The sequence below is a fragment of the Larimichthys crocea genome, chromosome III (assembly GCF_000972845.2).
Source record: "Larimichthys crocea isolate SSNF chromosome III, L_crocea_2.0, whole genome shotgun sequence".
NCBI classification, from domain to species: domain Eukaryota; kingdom Metazoa; phylum Chordata; class Actinopteri; family Sciaenidae; genus Larimichthys; species Larimichthys crocea.
Window position 1 is genome coordinate 29154379 of NC_040013.1, and position 18301 is coordinate 29172679.

Genomic DNA, 18301 nt, shown 5'->3' on the forward strand with positions numbered 1-18301 from the left:
AATATGAACTCTGGCCGGTTGAATAACTGAAAATAATGCTGCAAATACTCAATATCCCTCAAAATGTCACCAGCACACAGACACACACAGAGTTTGTTATGTAATCTAAAGAGCACATAGAGCAAACAAGGTTAAAGATGAGGGCCAATACTGTCATGAACCTGGTGCATCGATCTCTTTAACAGGATGTAAGACCTTAAATCCTGTTCTTGTTCAGAAGCCAGACAAGTAAAACCTTTTTAAAGTTCATACTGCTGCCATATTCAACCTCATGGATGATTTTATGAAACTTAAGAGCAGGGCTACTGTTACTGTTAAGACGTGGTCACTCTTTCCTCGACCAGGAAGTGTATCCACTTAACAGAACACTTGCATGCAGGCACACACACACATGAATGCTAGCCAGGACACGATCAGAAAGACATGGTGTTAGAGGATTAGAATACCTCCGTGACAGACTGTAGTAAAGGCAGTCAAACTTTTTTTTTTTTTAAATGACACTAAAACCAACGAGAAGCTAAGAGAGGTGGATAAGTAGATCAACATGTGCTGGAGCAGAGAACAGAGTGTCACTGGCATGGCGAATAAAAGTCATGGCCAGCTGATGCACAGGTATTCTCAACACCTAAACAAAAGACTTCAAGCAGCTTATCTTAACTAAAAAACGGTTCATGATCAAAATCATTAACAAAGAGCAGTACCACGCTGTTGTCACAAGAAATGTCTGCCATCACAGAGGGTGCAGAGAGGGAGCGATGGGTCGCAAAGGTGGGTGGGTGAGGGACAGGTAAATCCGCCAAATTTTGAAGTGTGCTTATCTCAGTAGATAGAGAGTTTGAGTCCTGGGGGCATGATATCGTTTCCTGGGGTTCACATGGAGTATCCAGGAGAGTGTCCTGGGGTTCACTTGGGGTAACCAGAAGAGTGTTCTGGGGTTCACTTGGGGTAACCAGAAGAGTGTCCTGGGGTTCACTTTGGATATCAAGGAGAGTGTCCTGGGGTTCACTTTGGGTATCAAGGAGAGTGTTCTGGGGTTCACTTGGGGTAACCAGGGTAATGTCTTGGGGTTCACTTGGAGCCTCCAGGTGAATGTCTTGAGGTTCACTTAGTGTCTCCAGGAGAGTGTCCTGGGGTTCATTTGGTGTCTCCAGGAGAGTGTCCTGGGGTTCACTTGGGGTAACCAGGGTATTGTCTTGAGGTTCACTTGGTGTCTCCAGGAGAGTGTCCTGGGGTTCACTTGGTGTCTCCAGGAGAGTGCCCAGGGTTGAACTTGATGGACAATCTTGAGGAGTGTCATGTTGTGCTTCAGGTGCAGAGTCCTGAGGTGTGCAGGGTGGAGGATCACTGGATGAAGGTGGAAAATCACTGGATAATGTTGGAGGATGACTGGGTGGAGTTTTGGTTTCACATGGAGATAAAGGTGAGCTTTCAAAGTTGGGGGCTGAATATAGTAAAGGATCAGGTAGCCCCATTACTTGACACAGAGTCTCAACTTGCCTCACCAGTCTCTCTTGCTGGATCCTCAGCCTCAGGTTCTCCTCCTGCAGACTGGCAAAAGCCTCAACCAGAGGAGCCACCTGAGTTGCTGCCTCCTCCAAACGGGTGTTCACTCGCTTCCAAAAGACCTGCAGGTCAGTATGGACCTCCCCCACTGCACACTGCAATGTTAATTCAAAATTTCTCTTGCAAAACTGCTCGTCTTCATCCTCTACCTCCTCCTGAGCAAGCAGTTCACAAAGTGCCTCCTCCAAGCCTGACTCAGCACAAGGACTATCTAGGCTGCCCAAAGTCTCTGGAGCTTCGGAAGCGGGGACGAAATCCAGGTTTACTCCAGGCATGGCCAGACCTGTTGCACCCAATGTTACACTGGTCAAAGTCCTTTTAGTTTAAACTTAAAAGTCCCCAAAACAACTCAAAAGGTTGTGTCCTCTGCCTCGGATGTGAGGGTAAAAGGTGCTCTCTCTGTCTACAGGGACTTCCAAAACAATGCATGTTCTTTATACCCCCAGCAGATCTCCCCTCTTTACTGACCAACACCCTGACAGCCAATAAGCATGCAAGGAATCCTGTTTCCCAGGCAGCAGTAGCCCAACCCCCTTATTTCCAGGTGCCATGGACATGTCTATTTATCTCCTGCCCCGCAATTATTTGACTGAGCCAGTCAGTCCTGGGGCACTGGTGGAGGCCAGAGGGGGAATGATAGTGTTGGCAACGATTTAGACAACTCGCCCCTCCCTCTTTCAACTTTCCTTTTATTTAGAGCCTTCGTCCTTCACACCTCAACTGGCAGGCAATGAGGGTTTAGATGTGGCCTTAAGCCTGGGCTGAGTAGAGTTATATGTTAGTGTTTCACTCCTCATCAAATTGCTTTTGAACAAAATGCAACTGGGTCATGACTTATCAGGTCAGTTGTGTTGCATGACTATTATTCAAGGCAGATCTCCAGAGGGAAGATCAATCCACAAAGGACAAAGCATACATAGCCATGACAGAGCAGACTGGGTGACCAGTGAGCCTGAGCTGGGGCTCAATTCTCCACGGCTCTGGGCAAGGATGTTGGGAAGGACATCACAGACCTTTCAAGATTTAGTTTTAGGCTTACTGGCAAAACAGCAGCGGTGGCCCCGGCTGCTGCTCATGTGGATGCTTGAAGTGTTTTTGTGTTAAAGAGATTTCCAAGAGCACTGACAGAAGTCTGGGTGTGTGTTGTAAATAGTGTAAGATGCTCAAATACATATTTTAATGCCTATACAAAATTTATTGGTATACAGAAGCTCTGAAGCACAACAGAAGACTTCACCGTAAATATTTGTAGCTTAACAATGAAATGTTGTGACTGTTTTATGAATACAAACAGTGCATGACTCATCTATGATCAAAATAATCAGGACTGACATTCAGTGAAGAACAAAGGGCAGCAGTGGTCTGATTTACAGGTAAGCAAAACACAGTTCCCGGGAAGAATTTGGCCTCGAGGAAGAGTGGAGAGAAATGTGACTGGCAGTCGGGGAAAGTGGGTCAAAACCCAAAGAGGACACGGCTCTAGTCTTACCATGCATCAAAGCACTGAACACTTTACTTACAGTAAGGCAAAGTGAAAGACAAGGAGCAAGACAAATAAAAAGACTAGAAGCTACAGAACAACTTTCTGTATGTGTATAGCTCTGCGTTTCTGATTATCAGTTTCCAAAAATAATGTATTGTAGCTTCTAGCTGAGCTAAAAAATTTTTTAGAGAAGAGCAAACAGAGCAAAGAGGAAATCAAAATCTAAGCTGGCAAGAAAACGTCAGGAATAAAACGCAGTGTAAGTTCATGCAGACATTAAACTCTTTCAGACCTTTTGTCACCAGTTTGCTGGGTTACATGTGAACTGGTTGGGTAACCAGTATGTGTCATGGATCAGCGGTATGTTAACAATGGGGTCCTTATAACTGTGTGACACTGAGGCAATCTGTCACTGACTGTAGGCCTGTGTGTGTCCATGTCCATGCAGTAGTAGTGTGACCCAGAGCTTGGAAGCGGTCATCTGTATGACTACAGGAAAGAGACTGACTGTCCTATCATCACCCTGGTAATAAAGCTATAGCATTGTTTATATTTGTGTTCATGGCCAAGCGCAGTAGGCGGCATGTGACGAGCAGGAGCAGCTGAGATCACTCGGAGCAACAGGCATCAATAATCAAGGGCTGGTCTCGCCTGTCTGTCTGAGGCACTACATCTTGACTGTGTCATTAATTTATTCTTAGTCTTGCTTTTACAATAAATAACAAGAAACATTTGTTTCAGAGTCTTTCCATTATTTATTTAATCTAAAATGTTTCCCTCAATGGCAAGGCAAGAGCCGATGCTATCAGCATCTGCTCAGTTTATTGGAATGAAATAAAATGCCTCTGAAAATAAAACTGAGGAATTAGTGGAGGTAGTGAGTGCCGAATTAGACCACCGAGGAGATGCTCGGACCACCCAAACAGATCAGAGTCGCAAGACAGGAAACATTGTGGTCAATAAACAGCAATCAACACTAAACAGGACAAGCTTATTCAAACTCGCATACTGTCTTAATATCCACACACTCTTCTTCCACGAAGAGCGTGAACACAGAGGCGACTTTGAGTGGTGACCTGAGGTGTCACCTCCTCTTATGCAACCTTGAACTTTGACAGGACCAGGGAAAGTCTGAACAGGTGGTCTCTGGATCAGTCGGAAGGGAAACAGGTTGATGCTAACCAACAGTGTCTGCTGCTGTTTTAACAATCTCAATAGCCAAGTCGCTCAGGCTAAATGTTTGTAGAACTGCAAATCCAGGAGAAGCAGGTGGAGAGAGAGAGAAACTTTAGCCTATACAATGATGCAGTTGGATTCGCGTGTATGGGAAGCACAGATAATCAGTCATGCCTGGTGTGTTGCAGCCAGTGTTGATGACTGTGGCTTAAACTTCCCCCTCAGCAGTTACAATTTTAGGCTATGAAGCAGCAAAAATCTTTACTTTTCTGGTGGGCTGCTGTAGGATTTAGTGAGAGGTCCTAGGAGGTAAACAAACTTTAAATTCACATTTAGTTATATCACACACATTTTCACACTCACACAAAGACCTTACCTTCATGTCCTTATGGTAATGTTGTAACAACACTTATCTCAGACAAGTGTAAACCTCATCTCCTGCAGAATCTCTGTTCTCTTCCTGCAAAATCCCTTTTCTACAAGAAAAGACTGCCGTGCTATCTCAGTTCGTACCTGCCCGTGTTTGTGTGTATCTACAAGGCCCTAACTGATGGAGACAGTCTCATTCCAACACCTTAAATCCACCCTGCAGCTCTGTGGTGCCTCCTCCCAGCCTTAATTAACCAGCTCCCTGATCCCATAACCAGATTGCCGCCGCGTTCAACACAGCCATTAAAAACAGTAAACAGGACACCGTTTCTCCTCTCCTCGCCCTCTCCAACCCCACTCTCCATTCACAAGAACAATTCCTTTCATGGAGGAACAAGGAGGTTAAGGAATGAGGCAAATGGGAATTTAGCAGTTCATCCTAAACCCCCAGAGGTCACTTTGAGACGGGAGGGGATTGGTTTTTACTCCCAGCTCATTCTGTCACTTTTCAGCCGATTAGTGTGTGCCAAAATTAAGAGGCGAGAGCTGCATCTGTGGGTTTTAGCCCTCTAAGGAGAAGACGTGATGAAGAACTTGTGTCAGCATGTGCTTTAATGAAGCTGGACAGTAATTGGTGTGCATGAAGACAGATAAGTGTGATTTAGGAAACATTTCCCTGATAAATCTCAGTGGGCATGGCCTTCAGAGAGAAAACGAGGAATGCCCGGAGCACCTCCCTCTCCCCTCTCCTGTTCTTCACATACCCTACAAGGACAGATGTGACTGGCTACCCACTCTGTGTTTGATAAACACTGTTCTTCCCTCCTCTCCCTCCTTTCCTCACACTCTGTCTGTCTTTCACTGTCCCGGCTCACTCGCTTTTAAGGCCTTTATAGGTGATTGTGTCCGCAAAAACTCAGCGAAATTCAACTGAGTCAGTCGAGAATGAAATAGTACACGAAAACAAAACGTTAATCTTTAATCTTTGGAAAGATCTAGGAATGTGATTTAATGCATGTTTGACAGGTTCTGCTGAAATTCTGCGAGGCCTCAATGTTGTAATAATTTCCCAAAGCATAACTTACAATGGCGGACTGTTACCTTGACGGAGGATCCAGAGGAGAGGCTGGATGAGGAGATCTTGAATGGTGTTGCTCTGAGGCCAAGGGTCAACTCTGAAACATATAAAGACACAAATCTATATTAATGCTCAGCATAAACTTAGGATATATATATAGCACACAGCCATGGGTTGAATAATAACAATCTCCAGAAGACCAAGAAAGGTCCTGCTGCCGTATGTATGTCTATAAATGTGTGCATGTATACATGGTCGGTGGTAGCCATTAGTCAGTTACGTAAGCTGCCACAGAGTCATAAACAACACGGCCTCATGTCTAATAACAAGAGACAAGTGAGAAAATGTCGATGACACCACCTTTAACATAAACAGCGCTCTCCACTCTCCTGCAATGCACATTCATATCCTGATGTCAGACCCCATCGCCCCCACCTCATGCACGCTACATCATAAAATACATGATTGATGTACACCAGCGCAGTGCAGTGTACATTAAAGATTCTTGGGAGGTGTTTTTGAGAGAGATCGGAGACACAATTGGAGTCTGCCTTTAATCAGTGAGAGATGGGCAGGTTCCCAAAAAAGGAGCCTAAACCATTAAAGCCAAAAACCGTGTGACCCTCGTGGAGGAGCACAGAGGGGATGCCGATATGTCCTAGGAGGAGGGGGGTTTGCTTGTAAGAGGTGAGCAGGCTGTAACTGCACAGGTCCAGCTTCAGTCTTAAATAAACTGTTTGAGTTGAAGGTCCCGGTTGCTGGAAAGAGCTGAAACTTAAGATGTGTTGTTTGGACAGACTGTAACAGCAGCTGCAGCAGCTTTGCTTCTGAAACGACTCCTGCTACTCATGTTTTTGTTTCATGCAATTAATGAATCTCTGCTGGGACTGTTTACACTATGAATATGTACTATGCTGAGCATGAACATTAGATTATAGGAACACTGTTTGGAGGAGACGGGCTGCTGCTTAGCATGCCTATATATGAAGATTCACAAATTTACAACAAAAACAAAACAGATACTGTTAGTTCAATATAGTCAGGTCAAAACGCTGACCATGAACTGCATCATCCCTGGTTCATGTCCCTTTCCATCTCTCTTCCCCCCTTTCCTGTCATCTCTGTTATATTATGAGTTATGGTTTCCTCACTTTTGACGCAACACTTGTCACGTCCTATTGAACACATCAAAGGTGTTGCATGGAGCCTTTAGGGAAAATTTTTTTTGCCAGCTAACATGGACACCTTTTCTTGATAAAGAGGAAACATGAAGACAAAAGGCGGCAATAACGTGACAAAATGTCTCCAGCCGCTCAGGATGCAGACATCACTATTAACAATGGTATAAAATGTCACATATACAATGAAAACCAATGGCAACAAAGCAGAAAAAGGAACTTCAAAAAAACAGCCTCTACTAAAAAAAAAATACTACTTTATACCATGAATTTTCAATCATACAATCAAAATCTATAATCGCTGCATCTGCTCCAGCCACATTCAAAGTGAAGATGCCACAGCGTCTCACAGTGTCTGCTGGGCCCAAATGAATGACTGAAGTACGTAACGGGGGCGCAGACAATATCTACAGCATGTAACAAACAAAACACTGTACTGTGTGGGCTGCTGGCTTACTCAATTGCACTGTAACAGTATTACTATTCAGTCTTGCCTGAGACAGCCAGTTGTTCTTTCCTTTGTCCCAATATACTCTCTGCTACTACTGACCTCACCCCCTCCACACTGCAGCAACATGCCCACACTATAACAAATACCCTTCAGTACAACCGTGCTGCTTCATATTCAGCCCTAACATCCATCCCCACTCATCCATGTTCTTTGCTTGTTTAGCCTCACAAAAACCATTGTTATCATCCCACTTGTGACCGATTGCTTGGTGCCCGTTGCCTCCTACGGCGACCAGGATTTCTTTGTGATCTTAGCATGTTAGGATAAACATAAAGTATTGCCTAAAACACAATGGGCAAATTTCACCTGATAAACATGGTGTATTAGGTGATTAAACAAACAATGCATCATGTTAGATGAGTTATTTGAGTGTTGTCGCTGTAAAGTTGATGCCCCTACCTGGTCTGCTCTGTCCCAGAGCATTGGTGTTGATGCGTGGGGTCATGGTGGAGATAGGTACGATGTTGCCCCTAGCAGAGGATGCAGAGGAGGTGGTGGTGCGCCCATCCTTGATCTCAATCGTGAGGAAAGTCTTCATGTCTGGGTCTTCCTCTCCCTGAGTGACCTGCTGTTCAGCCTCTCTCCCTGGGGTCCTGTCTTCCTTGGAGTTACTGGAGGCGTGCACATCTTTTTCAGCTGGATGCCTCGTCCCACCCATGGAGTTCTGCCATTGGCCGGCTGAAGACAGAGGTTTGTTGGCCACACCTCTTGGCTGAGGTGTTGCGTGACTCTGGGATGCGGCAGAGGTGTGAGACGTGGAGTCACCATGTGGCCTCGCTGGCCGGTCTCCAGATGTGCTGAGGGATGCTGCTGTGTGTGTAAACAGCTCAGTAGCTCTGGAGAAGTTTGTATGACCTCCGCTGCCGGAGATGATCCCATTCCTCAGAGGAGCTTTCTTCAAAGCTGGGACATTTGGGGTCTGATTGGACTCTGTGAACTTGCGCATTCGGTCACGTACAGAGTTGGTGCGGTTGAATTGTTCCAATACAACATCTTTCTTCTCAGGTGCTGTGAAGATATGAAGCAGGAGGGGAGTTGATATCATAGAAAAAAAAAAAAACTCAACTCATAGCTAGATCATTTCCATAGAGGCTGAATTTAGCACATTTATGGTCTCTTGCCCTCATCATCTCCTCCACTTCAAAAGCCCTCTCTACAAATCCCATTCCTCTTTTCCTCCTCTCTCTATTTTGTGGACATGTTTCTTCCACTCATGGATATCTTCTTCAGTCTCCAATCCTTAATACTGTCAGATAATGTGTATAAAGCTCACGATCTGGCACTGATCCTCTAACGGAAAAAAAAACACCACTGATTACAGGAGAAGATATTCACTGAGGTCATCCTAACAAAGAAGAAGAAGAAAAAAAAACGATGTGCAGCTTGGAAGAGGAAAGCCACAGTTTATAGTACAGTGGACACAGGAAAGAGTGCTGTCTGGTAGAACGACAGAAAATGGGAGTATGTTATAACATACACTCTCCCCCGCACTCTCTGAGTGGCCCTATACGGTCACACTAATTGACTGTGATTGTCTCCATACACTGGAGTCCTACAGGATATGAACCATCTGGTGTGATATTATCACATACTTTAAGATTATCACATACCTTATCTATAACTCTGTTATTAACTTTTACATTTAATCCATTAATTAGTTAGTCTATAAAATGTCATTTTCCAGACTCCAGAATATTAATAAGTTTAAAGGCTTTCCAATTTAACGGTACTGAAACCAAACATATTTCATTAACAAAGATTTTAAAAAAGTAGGACGGATGCTGCAAATCTTCTAGAAATTATACAAGTTTGTTTTTCCCCTTGATAAGTTTATAAAAAATTATGTTGAGGGTTTTTATATTGATTAAATCAGTTCAGGGCTAAAAGTTAGATGTGTTTCTTACCAGAATCTTTTGCTTTGACGTGAGAGACGGGTGGATCGCTGTTAGTTATTATCTAAAAAGGGACAAAAGAAAGAAAAGAAACATGACAATTAGTAGACGACGTAAAAAAAAGATTAAAGGTTAACATGCTTTGTGTCTGGATTGATAATCACAAAACTACTATGCTGAACAGCTCTGTGTTTTAAAGAGGTACAATATGTAAGAACTGGCCACCTGTTGAATTCATACTTGAATTCCTCCCAAAAAAACACAGGGCACCACAGCACCAGAGTAACCACTAATCACTACCAACTGTAGCTGCAGCTGTAGCTGTGTAGAACATGGCCGGACAGGGACTGAACACAACCTCCGAGACCAACGGAGGACAGTTTGATTGGAGTTGATGATTGTTGGAGCAGCTGAAAAACTAACCAAGACGTTTTGTTTCTGTCAAGTGTGAATGATTTACAATAAGTTAACAAGGCACTAGTCAGAATATATGATGATATTTTTTGAGTTTATCTGTGCTTGCATACATCTTCCAGCTAGCTGCGGGGTATATATCACTGCAACACAATAAAGACTTTAAATGAAATTTGACATGAGGTCAAAACTAAAATTCTTACATATTTTACTTACATACATATATCTTACACTTTATTTTGTCAGGCTGTAATGCACATTCATCACGGGCATTAGCACGGACACACAGAGATCTACACAATCCTAAATACAGAATCCACCGGTGGTGTTTTCATTATGCAACATTTGTGTTTGGAGTGAAGCAGTGGGCCTCTGTTCTTTTTTTGGCACTGATGGGCCCCAGGGTGTTTACATTACTCTCAGGAGACCGAGCATGAGCATATATTGCAGGGAACAATAAAAGAAGTCCGGGGCCAGCCTTAGGTAAACACATTTAGAAGAGCGACATGATGGCGTCATGGTGACCCGAGCCCCTACAGATGGGAAATGTTGCTTAACAGTCAGTGCTGAAATAGCGTGATGAGGAGAGACAGAACCTCTGGCTAGTAATGCTGCCTATCCCTCTCTGACAGCAGGTGAGGCTGAGGTGAAGCAGAGACGATCAGGTGTACTGTTTGTTTGTGTAGCCAAGTAACAAAAGTTAAACAGAACAGGAGCTCAGTATGAAGTGTTTATGGATGCCGATGTGACCTGGGTGTCACTTAAGAATTGAGTGCCGGGGGGGGTTTCTTGTCAAAGACAGCAAGAAATAAAAGGGGGCTCGCTCGGACTGTTGGTGCGCATGATCGGCGGCTGTGTAGCTCAACACCCCACTCTAGTGGTGCAGAAATGTTAAACACTGACTCAATGTTGCTTTTCAGCTAACTCAAAGATTTTGGTGAAAATTAGAAGATTTTTGTGGAAATATCCAAAATTTTTCTTTTCATATCAGCCGGCTGAAGCTTGTGTCCCTGTCTGTGGTTTATTGACATCAGCTGGCAGGATGCCAGAGTGCCTGCCCTGTATGGAAGTGGGATTTGTTATGTTTATCATCTCTTTTATTCAGGGTTTACCTTTAATTAGTCACCTGCCTGTATAATCCAGTCTCAAAGACAAAAAGCATTCATCTCACGCAGAGACTGTATACACTACCTTTTGTTCCTGGAAGTCAGTTTTTCCTTTGGCGTTGCCATTGAGCAGACCATTTGCCGGATCTTTGCAAGATAAAACGGCCCCATCAGGCTGCTCCTGGTCAATGATGCTGTCCTGGTTGGACTCTGGAGCCTGGAGGTTTTCTGGGCCGTGGCTTTTGCTCTCACTTTCTGAATCTGTGCTGTAAGTTGAACCACTTGTGGCTACTTCTACTTCCTCTGCTGGACCCCTCTCTTCAGAGGACATACTCACACTCTGGTCAGATGTCCCAGAGTCAGTACGTTTTCTTGACAAAAGACCAACACTGTCTGAAGCCCCAGAGCCAAAACGGGGTCTGACGCCAGAGTCTGAGACATCTGAGCCCAGTCTCTGTCTGACGTTGGACTGGGAACTGACGCTTCGCTCTGATGCCCCAGAGTCTAGCCGACCCCGCTGGGAGGGGCTCTGACTCCTGTCTGAGGCTCCAGAGTCCAGCCGGGATCTGTAGGCCGAGCCCAGACTCTTCTCTGAGACTACAGGATCCAGATTGGACCTGGAAAGCCCTGAGGTCACACTGCGGTCTGAAGCTGAAGAGTCGGATCTTTGCCGATGAGACAGGACCATGTCAGGCTCTGAGGTCACAGCCTCTCTTGGAGGCTGGATCAACAGAGGTCCAGAGCTATCATCCTTCACCAGGTGATCGAGAACCAACACCATGCCGCCTGAATTAGAGCCTGCAACGGAAAATACAAATCAAAAAATGTCTTCATTATTGTAGGCTTTGTAATGACTTAAATCACTTCTATACTGCCTCTTACATCAGTAGAAAACTAAAGTTAAAGAGGGTGTTACTGTATGTGAGCAAAGGAAGCAGTAGGTGGTGAAGTTTGAGATTGAAATGATGGAAATGCAGCACCGAGGCCCCACGAGAGGCCGGGCCAGAAAATATTACTCAGGATCACAGAGCAGGCACGTGGAGACATGAGGGGATGTAGGCATTTCCTCCAGACTGGCCTCAGTTCCTGAGCGAGATCTGTGAGATTGTGTTGGACATGGATGTGCGTAGAAGAGAAGGAGTGGTCACAACTAAAGAGAGGGAGCATGCGGCACGACAGAAGGTGGTATGCAAGTGGAGGAGGAAGTGGGGCTGAAATAGAGACTGGGAAAAGTACTATCCCTCCCCTCTGTCCATGCTCCTTCACTGCTCCTTCTCTCCTCAGGAAACCACACTCAACAACAACACTGCCGTGCCCACATCCTCCCCTCGTGATAGCCTCTACCTCTAACACCCCATGGTGCTTCTAGTGATGGAATATCTGCGGTGGCGTACATACCGCAGATAAGAAAAACAGAGAAAAACGAAAGTGTATCAGATTCCTACATACCATGCGCACACCGAGGCATGAAAACACTTCTGTGTGACCTGTGTTTGCACCAACGTCACAACCGAATGGGGTTCACCAAGTATGCATGCCTGTGATTTACAAACCAAATCAAAGAGGCACTCCAGTCTGACCGGGAACCGCTGCGATCGCTTTCAACTTCACACGAGACGGCATCAATTGGGACATTTGCAGCTTCATTTAAAGCAGCTGATCAGCTTTCATTATTGCGTAACACCTCCCAAACGAGATGCCTGCTAAATTGTGCACAATCAACTTATTAACGGAGGCAAGTTGTTGATTAAACAATCCAGGAGATTACGCAACACGGTATGAATAGAAGGCGTGATTATGATACACAATTAGGACGATAAAGGGTCGCCATTCTTACATGTGACACTATGAACGCCCCAACAGACAGCAGTGTCCTTATCTAATGATGCGCTCAAACCAAACTCAATTACTGCTCAACTGTAACTCAAGTGAGAGCCAAAACACACTGCTCCTTCTACAAACTCTCATGTTATTGTTCATATTTTTGCCATTGGGAACCTGCTATGTCCATTGTTTAGTGATTTCTGGGAAAATCCCCAGTGCTGCTGCTTGGTAATGAGAGGCTTGCCTTTTTCCTCTAAAATAACTACAAAAGCAGCCTGCTCTTGTGCACTCGGCTGCCAGTCAATATATAGAGCACAAACAAAGGCCAGCCGAGGGTTTTCTTTATACTACTGAAGCAATGACCCGAGGAAAGCTCATGTTTGTCGTTGCTGTGAATGGATCGACGCAAGCTTGAGCAAGAGTTTAACATGGGTTCATCGCACCTTGACGTGACAGGTATAAGACAGGGCTCAGATCTCTAAATTTACTCATAGTATTGGGTGTGACCTCGAGACTCATTCAAGTTGCATTAGCTTCTGTAAATGTTACATCATAAAGAAAAGAAACATACGCTAAGCTGTAAAAAACAAACAAACATTGCAGCAACCATTTAATGACGAAACAAATGAGTCTAGTTAAGCAACAACCACATATCTATAGGTCCTACACAGCAACGGCTCCCAACATTTTTGGCATGGGACTCTTTTAGTGAAGAAATCAAGCTCTGATTAGATTCATTAATAGTTTTTCAGATTTTCATTACCAAAAAAAGGTAATAAACGTGTGCGAAATGTTGTCCTCTTTATTTAATCCTCTCACAACCCCTCAGATTTATCTCATGACACCTTTGGAGGGTCATGGGAGCCTTCGTAAACGCTCCAATGTTTTGGCAGTGACTTGTATTGTGCTCCAGTCGCAGAAGGTCTTGTGTGAAAGACAATGAAGTGATATAAAGTGTCTAAATGACGACATGCTCCTGTGTTCAGGCCTCCTGCTCCTCCACAGGGCTTTTTGCGTCAAACTGCCGTTCGTGTCAAACTTTAAGTTGAGAACATTTCTTTCTTTTGGAAGCCTGAGTTACGCAGCACATTCCACCGAGAGTCTCTGCAAACATTTCATTTCCTAAATCACAGCCTTACCAGTTATAGTTTGGACTAGAATGAAGTACAGCCGGACACGTGATCATTGAGGTAAAGCTTGTAAATGTAAGCTTTAAGGTAGAGGTATGTGTTTGTGCTGTGTTCAAAGACCCAAAAAGAACCCGCCACTGATCCATCCAAGTCAATATCTTATTTTATGCCACTTTTACTCCGCCTATTCAAGAACTACCGGCCCACCCTGGCCACCCTGTCCTTTCCCAACCACAAAAAGTCCTTGTCTTTGTCCACTATAAAAGGCGCCTTCCTTTTCTATGGTGGTCTTCTTTTTTCTTTTTATTGACCCGAGCTTCACCCTGGTTTTAAATTGTAAGGCAGGGATAAAGTAGAAACAGTGGGGAGTTAGTGTTAGTTCTGTTCTGGTATCAGCTTTATTTAGCAGAGGTGTGGCTGTTGGGGTTTCCCTGTGTTGCTTCCCATAACCCCAGGTCCATAAGAAGGACACTGGGAGCCAAGTCCAGGGCAAAACAGGCCACACAGAATCACTTTAATACGGCCGTCAGCTTCAGGCCAGCCAGGCTTAAAGAAGAACAACTCTTTCTCAGAGGATTGTCCTATTAATAGTTTGTTCTGAGGTGTTCGGACAAGCTACAGGTAGGTTTGTAACAACATTCATGACGTTGTCGCCAACAATGCACTTTTGACGTTTTACAAGCTTTTCATCGTCAGGTCTGCGCCTGCTAAGTTTCAAGGATACAAGTGAACGAGGCACTCTCATTCCCTGCTGAAGGCATGCATTCACACTACTTTATTAACGGTTGAGCTAACAGAGTGGTTAATGAAATTACCTCACACTTAAGAAGCCAAAGTCATTAAGCCTATGGCTCTAAGTGACTCTAAACAGTTAATAAAGTTCAATGAAGGAGCTTAAAGAGTCTGAACTAATATGACCTCCTGACCCCAACCTCAGGAGAATGCCTCATTTAGCCGACTATTTTAACAGGCAGTGAAGAGGAAATTGCATCAAGATGAATGTATGAACTCACATGTACACGCAACAGAGGTGTTCAGTGTTGGCTTCGAGATATACGCACCTTCCCAAACCTGACCGTTAGGTGAGCGTTTACAGTATATAATAGACGTTGTGTTCCAATGATTTCAAAAGCTTGGCTAAACATTAAATAAGTGTGCATAGCGTGCAGACAATCTGTGTTAGGCAGTTAGTGCAAATGTGAAGCCACTGTCCGCTAATTTGAGAAGCAGTCACAAGCAGTTTGTTACCGAATGAGTGTTTCTCACCTAGTCGCTGCAGCTCTCTGCTTTGTTGTGTCTGTTGGCCGCGTAACTCTCGGATCTGAGATCTGATACGTTCGCGCTCACTGTGACTCTCCCGCTCTGTCTCCTGTTTGAAAGAAAAAGAAGAAAAGAATCACACACATGCTCATTGAATTTCAATAAAAACGGCCAAAAAGATCATGCTCTTTAATGTCTTCAGGTTTTTCTTTGGGACAAACTGCCAACTCATTCCTCTGATCAAAAACGGAGTGAAAACATCAGCCCTACGAGGTCAGTCAGTGATCACAAAAGTCTTTTGTTGGATGTTGAGGTCAAATACTCCATGAGCCATGATGAGCAACATGTTTGGCCAGCTGGAAAAGTAAGAAAGTCTAAAAAGGAGAGAGCGCCAATATAGTCAATGCACGATCCGTTAATATCTGCCTGACTTGACTTGAGTAACTCCCACTCTTTCAAGATTACCTGCTGTCTGACTGTGGCAGAAAATACAGCTGTATTTGGCCCTAACCTGCACCAATAGAGGAAAGTCGCAGCAGGAGAGACATCTCGGAGGCAGCAGGATTTTGGCATATGGAGAGGAAACTGGAAACTGGAGAGGAGGATGGATGAAAATGCCAACACTACTGTTGGGCCTCTGGTGCTTGACCTTGAGCTACTCCACAGGAGAATCAGCTGCACAAATAAGACTCCTCTGAGCACGTGTGCACACTCTTTAAATCACTCCCACACATATATCTTAAATCCGCAACACTCGGAGGATTTGCAAACTTTTCTATTAAAGGGCAAAAAGCTTGTGTGTGCGTGTGTGGAGCTGCAGGTGGTGTGTATCATTTTGTAGCTCATTTTAAATGACGCACTATGTCACGGTGCATAATCTGGTGTTTTACAAGAGGCATCTGGATTAAGAATGGTCCAACAAAAAAAGTTTGGGTGGATCCTGTAAAAATATACAGGACATGACCTTACATACTGAAAATATAATACTTACACGCTTTTTTTGAAGTAATAGTAGGGTGTAAAGCTGGTCTGAGAACACATTCATAGGCTTTCAAGCAAGCAAAAAAAGCACACACACCCAGCCACACTATCACACGCCACAATCAGTTTTCCATGTGTAAACAATGTCAAGAGAGACTGGCACAGCTGTCAGCAGCAGCCAGAGAGTAAGAATCTTTGTTTCTGAAAAGACTTTTAATCAATACAGTGCATGATCAGAGAGGAAACACAAAGCCTTCTCGAGTGAGAAGCAGAGGTGATAAAGGACTGGAGGACTTTCTACTCCGTTTACTGTGACCCTTCTTCACCTTGAGCAGCAGATTACAGGGCAGAGCAATCAATCACGCAAGAGAAAACGTAATCAGACACTGTCGCAGGCTAAAACAGGAAAGGTGAATCTCGAATAGTGCTGCTTGGGTTATAAACAAAGACAATGCATCATTAAATGTATCAAAAATAGGAATAAGTAAGTTGCGTTGCTAAAAAAAAAAAAAAAAAAGGCAAATCTGAGTTAATGTCACATCATGGCTCCAATGTCATTTTTTCCAAGCCGTCTTTTTTTCCATATGGTGCAAAAAGTCTAAGTGGCAGCACAGATTTTGAGGCATTAAAAAAAAAAAAAAAAGTCTTCTCAGCTTTTCAAGATGGTAAACGTTGCTCATACAGACTGGGCGGCCACAGTGGAGAAGAATAAATTGAGTGAATCACTGGTTTAATGAGTCATTACAGTGTCTGATGAGTTTGGAGGACACAAACAAGTCACAAAAGACTTCAAATGTAATAATGCGAGTGAGAGGTCGCACACAAAGTATCTCTCACACTCTCCATCTGAGTGGAGTCAATCAAAGAGTCACAGGGGGAGATAATAGTGTTTGAGCCATAAACACAATTAGAGAGGACAAGTCTCCCCTCACCCGCCACTCCTCTCTCGCTCTCTCTATCTCTGCTGCTTCTACCGGCAGTCAGACAGACAGCCATCATTTCACAGCTCCCACTAAACCACAGAGGACATATTTCTCACAGACAGTGAGGCAGAAGGAAAAAAGGGAAGATAAAGTGGAACTGGAGACGCAGACCAGAGCTCAGGACCTGCTGCCAGCCACTGTGCTGTCATTAGCGGCTTCCCTCTGGCCCCAGCAATCAAGACCTGACAGAGTGGAACCAACACCATCCACCGTCCCACTCCGACGCTCCTTCGGACCACTCATCCCCCATCTGGCCTCAGGAGCCCATTTGTGTTGGACTATAATTGCACAAAGCTCAAACCAGTAAACACAAAAACAACTGTCCTCTCTTGTGACCACAGCAAGGCGTGGGCCATATGGATTCCTCTGAACCCTCAACTCCGCAAAAAAAACAACAACAATGAAGCTGAGGCTGAGCCAGCGCTGAGGCACACACACACACACCTCCCTCTCCAACAGACCGATGAGATCAACTTCAGATTAACACACTGGCTTTCAATGCTCCAGTTTTCCATGAAAGCTAAACTCATCACTACCCGGGTAAGGTCAGAACCATTTGAGGGTCTTCCATGCCTCCACGATGGAAGAAAGGAAGAAACCTGGCGGCTCATTTTCCATTACCGAAGCCTGAAGGAACCACACGCTCGGCTTACCTCCAATAGCTGGAAATCCAGTAGCTGGAATGAAGTAGCAATCATCTCAATATCACACACTCAGTCTGGTGTGAGGGAACCCACAAAAAAAAACTCAATCCCATTTTGACTTACTGCACATCATCACATGCCAATCCAAGCTTACTTTCTGGTCTTTTTTGGTGGATCCACTGCACTTCTTTTTTCCCTCCATCTCATCTCCAAAGACCGCTGAAACCCTCTCTCTCTCTCTCTCTCTCTCTCTCTCTCTCTCTCGCTAACGCCAGCTACTCTTACTTCAGGTCTCTTCTTGCAACATGTTTATGATGAGATCAGAGAGCAAACAAAAACCCTGTGTAAAACCCGCCCACCCACCAGCCTACCTGACACAACACACCTAGATGACAGTCAAGCCTGCAACCTCAAACTCACAGGGTTAAATCACTAAATAAGAGTGCAAGCATTAAATATTCAGGGGGTTGTCTTGTCTTATTTTACATATGTCAATGAATCAGTTTCATCTCATGCATCACTAAGGCGAATATCTACATCCTCAGAGTTAAACTGTAGCGCAGCAGCAATAAAGCATTACACACACAAACCTGGAAGGTAAACACAGAGGCAGATACGTCCCATTCTTCAGTCAGATACAGAGAGTTTAAAAAGATCTTAAAGTGCAAAAAAAAGAAAAAAAAAGAAAATGATAGAAATGAGTAAAGAA

At 44.3% G+C, this 18301-nt stretch overlaps 1 protein-coding gene across 8 annotated transcripts in view; it reads right to left on the reverse strand.

The window, feature by feature from the left end:
• The window catches only part of smtnb (smoothelin b), a 46774-nt gene that overhangs the window by 8748 nt on the left and 19725 nt on the right, over nucleotides 1-18301 (reverse strand). For all 8 annotated transcript variants that reach the window (XM_019275389.2, XM_019275376.2, XM_019275369.2 and 5 more), the window contains 5 exons: nucleotides 14991-15093; nucleotides 10856-11568; nucleotides 9263-9314; nucleotides 7758-8366; nucleotides 5693-5766 (listed from right to left, as the gene is read on the reverse strand). In XM_019275389.2, coding sequence (XP_019130934.2) covers nucleotides 5693-5766; nucleotides 7758-8366; nucleotides 9263-9314; nucleotides 10856-11568; nucleotides 14991-15093 — 1551 coding nt within the window. The remainder of the gene's footprint in view (nucleotides 1-5692; nucleotides 5767-7757; nucleotides 8367-9262; nucleotides 9315-10855; nucleotides 11569-14990; nucleotides 15094-18301) is intronic.